Raw genomic sequence first — 11,665 nt, 5'->3', positions numbered from 1 at the left:
CCATTCACTAAGTGTTATGAACATCTCTAAATACTCTAGGAAAGAAAATGTCTATCTGCAAGCGATGAAGTAAGGTAGTGACATAAAACCATTTGCGAATACTTGTGGGTATTTCTCATTCTTGCACGTATCTCCAGCCTGGAAAGACAAGGTCTGTCACCTGTGTGTAGAGTGATGTGGAGCTCAATGAGTGTACGTTCTTCCTGTTTTAAGATACTACCATGTATGATTTGTCTTATTTTTGACGGACTGTAGTTAATCCTTGTTAACATCCGGTACTTTAATGCACAGTGAGTGCAGTGATTGTGTTTCCTAAAGGCCTCCTTGGTCTGTTCTGCCATGGAGATCCAGTGTTGTACTGTAATTTCAGAATGTCTGACCTTCCTCTGCTGCTTGTTTTTAGAAACAGTGCCATTTCTGGGCTTTGGTCCAACCCTCATCTAGTCCTGGAAGTCAGCCATGCTGCGCAGAACAAATTATACTTGTTCTTTAAACTGTAAGAACTGGGGGTTCTCATCCTGACGTCCAAGGCCCCATTCAGAGCTGTGCACGCCTTTGGACAGCTTCCTGAAACCAGACACGTCCGAAAATTACGTCCTGTATATAATGTATGCTCTTTGCACTTCCGTTTTAATTAATATATACCATTTTATTTAGATAATGTTCATATCTTATCTGCAGTCCTGACAGAATTACATCTCTACTGTACATAAAAATGATATAAGCATGTGTATATATAAGGGTCTGTATGTCATCAGTTTATTGCAAAATAATAAGCATTTCTGTATAACAAAACAATCATTAAAGCTTTACATAGCCATATTTCTTTGAGGAACTGCAATTCATCAAGCAAAATAAATAAGATTTAAGTGGAAATAAAGTAAAACATGACAGTATAAGTGTTAAAAAGAGTTCCAAAAATAGGTTTTATTTTTGAAGTACTGTTTATGTATTATCCAGTAATTTTCCAGAGCCACTGCAAAACAGGTCAATATGTAGTGAAACTGCTTCAATTAAAAGTATATAATATATCAAGAAAGAGCCACAAGTGACACTTTCAAGCTGCTTTTTCACATGAACAAGTCTTTAACAATTTAAGGTGTGTTACTGTAGAACTGGCTCCTTTTTGTTTTTATTGATTGAAAGGATCATTGTTTAAAAAAATCTGGTTTTGCAAGAGTAGTAATATGAAGGAGCAAGAAGGAAAAGAGCTTTTCTAAATGAGCATACCATATTTCTTCTTACCTTTTCAGAGGTATTTGGTAAAGAAGCAATCCCTAAATGATTGCCTTTAATGGATTAATTACAATTATAGCCTCTTAATTTTTCAATATAATAAAGTTGACACAGAACAGTAATTTCGATCATAGTAATGCGACAGTGACATCTAATCTGCTGCATTATTTAATTTTAGTGCTTTGACTTTTCTTTTAAGATATCGTTTCTCTTCACACTTCAGGCGGCAAAGTGGAACAGAAATGCATTATTATAAGTCTGAGGACTCTGGAAATCATGGGCTGACAAAATTGCCAACTAAATTTAAGTTGCAGTGTACCTGGAAGCTGGCTCTATTACATATTGATTGATCATTAACCCATCTTCACCTGGTTGAAAGTAAATGTGCCTTTCTATGTAAAAGTGAAATAAATCATAATCCTAAACAACTCTTACATTTTGCTCTTTTACTTCTTTTAAGCAACTTTTTCAACCTGAAAAGAGTGAATTATTATGAGGCTTTTTTGCCCCTACATGTTCCTAAAAGGATTAATGGTGCATCAAAGTGAAAAGCAGGCATAAAGTGCAATTTGCTCAGAGCAATAAGGAATCTCTTCTGACAAAGGATTAAAAGCTGTAATACTCTTGCCCATTTATATCCTAACTTTTAAGGGTATTATATAGCAAAGCAGTACTCTTCAGCCACATCAAGTCAGACCCTGAAGCTTTTCATGCTAGTTACGAAAGTCTTACAGCGCAGTCATTTCTGAGTTCAAACACTGCGTATAATTGCAACACTTTGCAATAAATTAAACACTTCTTCAGCCATAGCTAGAAAAAAAATTGAAAGGTTTTGTATTTATCTAACATAAGAGCCACATTCACTTTTGCCAGATGAAAGGGAGTGACATTTCAAAATACAAAGCTTTAAAGTGTTATTCTTCATTTTTCTTGCACTTACAGCCCATTACAGTAGTTTTACTTATTTACTTTTTTTAAATAAAAATAATCAAAGCTGCTCCTTCAGTCCAAATGAAGTATTACTTCCAGGAATACATCTGGACCCTCTAAGCTATACAGATAAACTAGATTATAATGCATTCTCTGTATTCGGTGCACATGTGCTTTTGATAACTACTCGTATATCCCTAGCAGACTGAACATCAGAAAATGTTTTCACTTTCCTTATAATGTAAAACAATCCTAAAAGACAGGTCGAGAATAATTACTAGTCAGAGATGGATTTTTCACATTTTAGCTATTGCTCAACGAAGATGATATTCAACAAGTATATTCTGTTGGAAAAAGTGAAGCAGTTTCTGTCATTTTTTAAACTTGTGGTGTGGTGAAGAGGTGAAAGTCCATACTCATACCTGTAAGTACGATATGAGGGGTGACCTTATTTAACAACTCATACTGTAAATGATTAGTGCAAAAATATCTTGTTAATTTATCCTGTTTTCTCTTAATTTGTTAAGAGGTTTCACCTCCAAAATAGTTAGGTTCCTGTAGAACACAAAATATTGTAAATAATTGTATAACATTGTATTGCAAATAACATAAAATATTGTAAAGACATGAAAGAATGTATTAGACTAAACACATTTCACATACTGTTTTCTAACTGCTGTATCTAATACAGGGTTAAGGAGGAGACAGACCCTATTTCAGCAACCAATGGGTGCAAGGCAGGATGCACCCAGAAGGGACGCCAGTCCATTGCAGAACAGTAATGGGTTAAATAATCCAAATGTTTAAGATTTGTTACAGTGGACCTGCATATTTGACTAAGAAAGCCAGCTGAGTGTCCCATTTATTTCTGTTCTTCATTGCTGTTTCCTTTGAGGTTTTGATGAAGAACCAGGCCGTTACATTTCAAAGTGATTCTTCATCGTATTGAGCCTCACTTTGATTTTCTTTTCACTAAGCATTCTGTATAACACTTATCATTTAAAGGAGACTTCTCTGGTTTTTAACTGTGTGGCATCATAAATCACACATTCGATACTTGAAATGAAATGCCCGAAGTACAGCAGAGTCTGCAACTTCAAGAATATCACCAACCTTGGATACCTTTTAAGTTAAAACTATGACAAAAAAACTAGAGATTGAATGCTTTAGAATGACATTCCAAACACTGTTATCCAAGTTATCTTAATGTAAATTATTTAGAACTTGTGTGAGAAAAAATAAAATAAAATAAAATACGTGTCTAACATCCTATTCATAAAGCTACCACCTGAATGAGTTGATGTTTTTAACATATTCTCGTCAACTGTCGTATCATGGTCCCTGTCCCTTTTTTTTGGCTCTTTGCCTCTTACTCCACTGTGGTTTTCTCTTTTTTGTTTTAAAATGGAAGGGGGAACATCATTTCACCTGTTTCCCAGGTTTGGGTGCAGAGCATGCACACAGCGATCTGTCAGTGCGCTGGTTGTGAAGAGGAGTCAACACATTAAAAGAAGAATTCCTCTGGTTCCAGCAGTAAATACCTCTCGAGCGAAAGTGGAAGTGACAGTTCTTTGACACCTTGGTGAATTCTCGTCCACATTGCTGCTCGAATTGCACATCTTGCTAAGTGCATTAGAGTGCGTGGAGTATTGCTGCATACAGCAAAGAGAGAGTCATAGAAAAACTGGTGTTGCTGTGGAGACAAAAAAAACAGTAACTTCAGATTGTGAACTACTGTAAGTGCTTCATTTGTACACTTTTACCTCCACTAAACCCTTGCTTATACAGTTACTTTGCATTCAGCATTAGCAACATAGACTAAGTACTGTGCATGTTAATGGATCCATGGGCTAAACATACTGTAGGTATTTTCTCTAGAGGTGCTCATTAGTTATTTCTAATTATTATTATTATTATTTCTGCACTAGTAGCATTTTAACACACGGTAGTTTAATGTTTTAGGCTTGTCACAACATAATCTGTAATAATTTATAGTTGAACCTGAATTACAGAGCACTGAAATGTTTCTGAAATGGTCTGACTACTCTACAACTACTTTCTGAACATCGATATGGAGCTATCGATGAATGGTCTCTAGCTCATGAATGGTCCAGACTCAAGTCAAAATGATTCACTCATGTTTAATTTAAAAATTGGCTGAAACATTTGTGACCCTCTCCACTGTAATGAATGAAATGTCTTTTTTTCAATTCAGAAAAAACGTGGAGAAAGACCTTTTTACAGACAGCTGTTATGAATTGAAATGTTTGTGAACTGATCTCTACTTTTGTCTTCTTGGAGAGCTACACATATACTGAACTGTAATTTACCTTTCTGAGCTTATCTAAAAATAGTAGTACTCTACTAAGTAAAGGCATATTAAAATATTCTGATTGGAAAATAAAATGCAGCATTGAACTCTTACCTTGTATACCATGTTGGGAATAGCCGATCTCCAACTCTTTGTGGCTTTGATATGTTCATATGAATTTATCATTACCTCAACTGCCCTGGGATATTGATGGCAAGACTGAAGCACCTGTTTAAAAAATATTTTTTAAAATTAGGATAAAAATGATCACCACCTCCCATATTGCAGTCAATCATATTTACCTGTGGTTCTGTCATTCACCAGCATGCACTTAAAATGCACTTACAATGATAACGCCACAATGTAGGGATTTCATCTTTTAACACCATCACTGGACTTTTAATTAGGCATTTGAATTAGCTGACACACATAAGAACTTAAGAAAAGCTGCAAACAACAAATATATTTTAGCAGCTAGGTGAAGCTAAAATGTCATGTGGACTATTTTTGTAGGAGCTCAGTTTGCGCCACAGCTTCTTGGCTTAAAAGCCAGTTCCAGATGCTAACAATAAAGAAATAATGTCCCATGCTGAGTCCTAAATGGATTTCCTATTGCTTTTCAATTGTGATCCCATGTCCTTTTTTCACAACTGAGTTTTTAATAGTTCTCTGAGTTTACCATACCTATTCCTCTTAGAAATTTAAACAGTTTAATTAAATCTCCTTTCAATCTCCTTTGTTCAAGATACTAATGGGATTTAATTTCTTTTCCTTGTCTATTTATGACAACTCTCAGACTCTCAGACTCTCAACTCTCAGATTGTTGCTCTTCTTTGAGTAACTTTTTCAAATACCCTTTTTGTGGAATCGTGATGAAAAATTAAAATGTTCTGAATGGAGTTCCACTGTGTTGTAAAACATAACTCTTAATTTTTTTAAATTTCACACTTTATATTATATACGGTACGTGAGCATCCAGTTTAGTTTTCTATTGCTTCCCAACAATGTCTTACTAGAAGAATCACACAACAGCCTTTCTGATTTTATTCTTAATTTTTCTATTATTCTATTTGTACACTATTTTCCTATACTTGATTTTATTTGTTTTGGGATTATTTTTTTGCATCGCTAATCTTATGTTTTTGAAGTCTGACCATCATTATTCAATTGACTCTACTTCTGTCTTTTCCCAGCCCATTGCTTGTAAACTCTGCCTCATTGCTTCATATCCTGTTCCACTGAAATTATTAATTTAATTTTATACTACTGTATAAGATGATGTGATATGATGTTGCCATATTATGGTTAAAATTTCCATATGGTTCTACTACATCTGTTTTCTTAATTTGTTTTGTGATGTTTATCCATTTTAACTGTATCAGTTTCCGATTCTGAAATTATATCTCCTATCAGAATATCCCAATTTAAGTGTGGAAAATTGCAGTCTCCCTGTAATACATCATCACCTTGCTTGATCTCATTATACAGGAAGCTATCTGTGCTTATATGTGCATTAGGTGTTCACTAGCACACACCAATTGGATTATTAAACCCTTTATAGTTTCTTATTTCCATCTTTTCCCATATGACTTCCAAATTGTCCGTGCTTTCTGTATGTAATCGTCTGTTCTGTAGGAGTAGTTTTTGATAGTGTCCCATTACAACACCTCTTCAACTGAGCGTGTCCTCTCAGAAATGTACAATCAATTAATTAATTATTTTGTTTTGTTATAAAACCTTTCATCCTCCCCTAGGCTTGTTTCAGGTATAACTATACTTTCACAGTTATGTGCTAACTGTGTTAACTAACCTCTTTGTCATACATTTTATTCCCTATGAATGCAATGCTTCTAGGATGAAGGTACAGGGTTTTAGAATTGGATGTGTTATTTAAATTTAATCCCAGTGTTGTCCTGAGCTTTCCAGATCCCACATGAATTAGCCTATTGTGTCTCCCAGTTTCTTATTTTAAATATACTCTACACACGTTTGCCCAGCATATTGGTGCTCCTCTGGAGGATTAACAACTCATCCTGCTTGTACTGGTCCCATTATTTCCCATGAAGGACAACCAGTGCTTCACAAATGTTTTTATGTATCTTTAGAACATAAAAAATACTGCATTAAATAGCAAGAATGACTTTTACTAAATGATATTGAAGACATTTTTGTTTTGTGTCACATTTGCACCTTGTGGAACTGAGGTGGGTATATTCTCGCAGCTCCGTGGTTTAACAGGAGCTGGTAGCAGACTTCAGGCACCCCTGCAGGACGCACAGACGTCACTTTTAGTAGATATTGTAATGGAGCACATCCATTTATATCCATTATTCTGGTGTTTGCCCCTGCCTCTAGCAGCATCTGCATAAGGATGTGATCACAGTTCCAGGCAGCCTTATGAAGAGCAGTTTTGAAGTCTTCTTCTTGCAGATTGACGTTGGCCTTGTAGTCCAGCAGCATGCGGCAGACCAGGTGATGATCTGAGCTGTACTCCTGCTCCTTGTAGTTGAGAGCCCAGAATGCTGCCGTGATCAGGGGCGTCTCCATGTGAGCATTGACACTGTCCACTTGTGCACCATGGGCAATGTACAGAGCAGTGAGCTCTGGTATCCCAAACCGCGCGGCCGTGTGCAAGGGGGTGTCCTCATCCACATTGTCACTGTGTCTGTCCAGGTTCGCTCCTGTCAAAGAAGGAATACACAGCAGGACACTTGGGGCAGAACTGGGTTTCTAGAGAGAAAAGGTGAAAGTGAAAGTTCATGACCACATCAGGTTGGCCACAAGTGAGAGCAGCTTATTGGGCTCATTGTGCTCATTCAAGCCTGTTTTTCTGTAATTAGTATTGGATTCACTGAGAATAAATGGTATTTAAATCAGACGTTCAGAAGGAAGGTTAGGTCCTAACCTTTGCTGTGTTGTAGATTTATTTCATAATGACCCCATAATGACAAAGTGAAAACATGTTTTAGGAATTTTTGTAAATTTATTAAAAATAAAAAACTGAAATCTCCAATTTACATAAGTATTCAGACCCTTTATTCAGTACTTTGTAGGACCGCCTTTAGCAGTGATTACAGCTGCGAGTCTACTTCGGTACGCTTCTACCAGCTTTGCACACCTGGATTTGGGCAGTTTCTCCCATTCTTCCTTGCAGATTCTCTCAAGCTCTGTCAGATTGAATGGGGAGCGTCGGTGAACTGCAATCTTCAGGTCTCTCCACAGATTTTCTATGTGGTTCAAGTCCGGGTTTTGTCTGGGCCACTCAAGAACATTCAGAGACTTGTTCCGAAGCCACTCCAGCGTTGTCTTGGCTGTGTGCTTGGGATCGTTGTCATGCTGAAAGGTGACTCTTTGCCCTAGTCCAAGGTTGTGTGCACTCTGGAGCAGGTTTTCTTCAAGGACCTCTCTGTATTTGGCTCCATTCATCTTTCACTCAATCCTGACCAGTTTCCCAGTCCCTGCCGCTGAGAAGCATCCCCACAGCATGATGCTGCCACCACCATGCTTCACCATATGGCTGGTATTAGCCAGGTGATGAATGGTACCTGGTTTTCGCCAGACATGGCATTTGGCATTCAGTCCAAAGATTTCAATGTTTGTCTCATCAGACCAGAGAATCTTTCTCCTCATGCTCTCAGTCCTTTAAATGCCATTTGGCAGACTCTAGGCGGGCTGTCGTATGCCTTTTACTCAGGAGTGGCTTCTGTCTAGCCACTCTACCACAGAGACCTAATTGATGGAGTGCTGCAGAGATGGTTGTCCTCCTGGCAGGTTCTCCCATCTTTACACAGGAACTCTGAAGCTCTGTTAGAGAGGCCATTGGGTTCTTGGTCATCTCCCTGACCAAGGCCCTTCTTGCCCGAGTACCCAATTTGGCCGGACAGCCAGCTCTAGGAAGAGTTTTGGTGGTTCCAAAAGTCTTCTATTTGACAATGATGGAGGCAACTGTGCTCTTGGGAACCTTCAATGCATAGCTAAATTTTTATACCCTTTTCGAGATCTATGCATTGAAACAATCCTATCTCAGAGGTCTACAGAGAGTTCCTTGGATTTCATGGCTTGGTTTTTACTTGGGACCTTATAAAGACAGCTGTATGCCTTTCTAAATCATGTTCAATCAAGTAATTTTGCCACAGGTTGACTACAATCAAATTCTAGAGACATCTCAAAGATGATCAAAAGAAATAGGATGCATCTGAACTCAAAAAACGTGTTCTCAATTTGTCATTATAGGGTATTGTGTGTCGATTGATGGCAAAGAAGAATCAGTTCAATCCATTTTGAAATAAATCTACAACCACAACAAAGTGCGGAAAAAGTGGAGGGCTCTGAATACTTTCTGAAGGCACTGTATATACAGTAAGTCTCACAGTCAGGGTTTCATTCCTATGTTTCTCGCATCCCCACCCTCTCCCATGGAATGTACATCCTTGCAGCAGCTCCCTAGCTCATTCCTCAAGAGAAAGAGGGTTGGGCAGCCTGTCCAGCTTCGGACAGGCTGCCATTCCCTCAGCTAGGCAAGTCACAACAAATACTGTATACATATCTGTCTGTCACAGTTAACATCCCTCCTCTAGAGGGCACTCCTACCTCTTTCTGTTATGGATTTTAGTTCAATTATTTCCTGGTGTGACTTGTTTATGTTTTGGCTTAATAAGCCTAGCGTCTCCGTAGCTCCTGGCTCAGCTTTGGAAGACGGACGTCTGAAGGCCCGCCTACCACCCAGGTGTCCTGATCTTTGAGCCCTGGGCTTGGAGTGCCTGGTCCCATGATGCTTTAATCTCTCTGTGTTTCTGGTCTTGGTTCAAACGATTTAATCATCGTTGTCTCGGGTGGATCTCCTGGATCATGGAATACGGACTGTGCCCTGACTATCCACTTTTGGACCTGCCTGGACTTGGTTGCCCTGGCTTTTCCCCGTGCACCGGATCACTAAATTCACTGCTCACTGTCTGTCATCACTGAATAAACCTCTTTCCCTGAAGTCCGTCTCCTGCCTCTTCCGGACTAAACCGTCACTCATAGTGTCTTTACTGCACACTCCACGGGAGGCCGACCCAACTCCCATGACACTGTCTCTCTGCCGCATTCATTAGCATCTAACAAAACTACAGAAAGCATATATACAGTATGTATGGATGATAAAATGTATACTGTAAGTCCTGATTATAAAACTCTTGGGTGTATAGTTTTTGTACCACATTCCCTTCTGTTGAACAAAACCTATTTGCATTAATCCATACATACAATACAGTGTGTGCTTACCTTTCAGAATGAGCTGCTTGGCACAGTCCACTGATTCTTTCGTAATGCAGTAATGCAGTGGTGTGTGCCCGCTCAGCGAAACACTGTTGACTTTCGCTCCATGATGTAATAGAAGAGAAACGCTGTCGCTGTCAGAAACCTCACAGGCAACATGCAGAGGTGTCTTCCCATTAGGTTTTCTGCTGATTGAGGCTTTGTACTCCAGAAGGACCAAGGCAGTCTCCACATAACCATACATCACACAGATGTGAAGGCCTGTTGCCCAGGAGGACTCCAGTTTGTAACCGGGCAACCAGTAACCTACCAGCAAAAATAAGATTTAAAAAAAAAGATTAATTTACCAAACAAAATACAGATGTCTTCATTTATCCCTCATTCCTTACAACAGATTCAACTTTTCTTGACCAGAGCACTGGAGTCAGATTTTACTTCAACAGTGTCTAGGAGTCTGTTTCGAAAAGCTAAAAGTTTATCTGTACAGGGATCTGCATTTTACCAACTGTTTTCTCTCAACTAAAAACATTTTGTACAACGAGCAACATTGAATAACACATTTTCTAACTACTCCATAAATATTTTTTCTGCTGCAACTACATTTCCCATCTAAAATATATAACATTTTGTAACCCATTCACGACAGTATAATTAAGTTTACAAGAAGAGCTACCATTTTTTATCTATGTGGTGAAAGCTCTTTTGTGCCCATAAAACTGGAAAGACGTCTCTTAATGTGTATAACAGGTTAAAATCTGCAGGGTTTGAGACTTGTAATCTGAGGTTACGTGTTTCAGAAAGATCCAGTGCTTTCTCTAGAGGTCAGAAGAGAGGCCCTTCAGTGGTTAACTGTGCAAAGCAGATCTTTTCTAATGTTCAGTCTTGATGGAATGTGCAGGATATGATAAAAGACCCACTTTTTATCAGAGCTGTCCATTTTGCTTTAATATCTAAGAAATAAGCACAGTTACACGTTCCATCATATTGTATGTTTTACAATTACGATTTTACAAATACAATGTAGCATTTAACCAAGAATGTGATTTTAAATCATCTCTGCAACCCAGTTTAGTCATATCACACTTTCTTTGTCAGAACTTGGCTAAATTCTCTCCTTTTGAGCATAAAATGCAAGTGCCTCATACGGTGTTGCTTTCTCCATACCTTGCTTATATGATGCCAAAATCATGTTTCTGTCTTCGACTTCAAACACAGTGTCGACATCTATGTTTGTAGTGTGCAAGATATGCCTCACTTGCTCGAAATCATTATGTTGCAAAGCCTGCAGAAACTTGTCTTTCAGACTTTTCACAGCTTCAGATCTGGCTGTGCGCTCCTCCATTGTTTATCCCTAAGCATTAAACCTTTGAGACAGTTTTCAAGAACGTACTACAGACCGGGAGAAAAACTGTAATATAATCGCTGCAAAGGCAGGGGAGACTATGCTATTTATAGAGAGCGTGCATAACTTGACTGCCATGTATCCAGGCTGGAGATCAGTTCTATGTGTGGATCTTTACGTATTCAACTTAGTTAATGCTTTAATGCTGTTATTCTTCTTCTTAATTACCTTAACAGACACCCTTAATAAGAGTGACTTATAATACATATATGAAATACTTTGCTGCAAGTTTTGATTTGAAATTAAAAAGAAAAGGGATTTTGTAAAATATGAGTACACATTACTCATCGTTTTGAAGTCATTAATAACTCACAATAACCCTGAGTAAATCTCAACTCCTTTTTAGATACATTTAGAATCACAAATTATATGATGTACCCAAGCACTTGAGATGTGACATTTGCGTTTTGTCATGTCTCAGTTCACAGCGATCAGCCCTACAACTTTACGTCAGGGAGAAGAAGGATGCTTCCAGGGGGTTGAGGTAGCGTGGAACAATCTACCCAGCCAACACCCTGGCTGATTTC

General features: G+C 38.3%; 1 protein-coding gene across 1 annotated transcript; it reads right to left on the bottom strand.

Moving 5' to 3' along the window:
- Nucleotides 1-3,596: 3,596 nt before the first annotated feature.
- Nucleotides 3,597-11,101, bottom strand: asb4 (ankyrin repeat and SOCS box containing 4). Its single transcript, XM_088929559.1, has 5 exons — nt 10,901-11,101; nt 9,743-10,042; nt 6,668-7,158; nt 4,592-4,705; nt 3,597-3,859 (listed from the first exon to the last, which is right to left on the bottom strand). The coding sequence occupies exons 1-5, from the start codon at nt 11,076-11,078 to the stop codon at nt 3,671-3,673; spliced, it is 1,272 nt and encodes a 423-aa protein (XP_088785685.1). The 5' UTR covers nt 11,079-11,101; the 3' UTR covers nt 3,597-3,670.
- Nucleotides 11,102-11,665: the final 564 nt, after the last annotated feature.

This window comes from Atractosteus spatula, chromosome 12, assembly GCF_055471065.1.
Source record: "Atractosteus spatula isolate fAtrSpa1 chromosome 12, fAtrSpa1.hap1, whole genome shotgun sequence".
Lineage (NCBI taxonomy): Eukaryota > Metazoa > Chordata > Actinopteri > Semionotiformes > Lepisosteidae > Atractosteus > Atractosteus spatula.
This window is presented reverse-complemented; position numbering and strand designations above follow the sequence as displayed.

Excerpts from the sequence above, each read along its gene's own strand:
- asb4 (XM_088929559.1), bottom strand. The coding sequence starts at position 11,078 with ATGGAGGAGCGCACAGCCAGATCTGAAGCTGTGAAAAGTCTGAAAGAC. Across the intron at positions 10,043-10,900 it reads TTTGGCATCATATAAGCAAG|GTTACTGGTTGCCCGGTTAC; the intron begins GTATGGAGAAAG and ends TTTTGCTGGTAG. Across the intron at positions 3,860-4,591 it reads TTCCCAACATGGTATACAAG|CAACACCAGTTTTTCTATGA; the intron begins GTAAGAGTTCAA and ends TTGTCTCCACAG.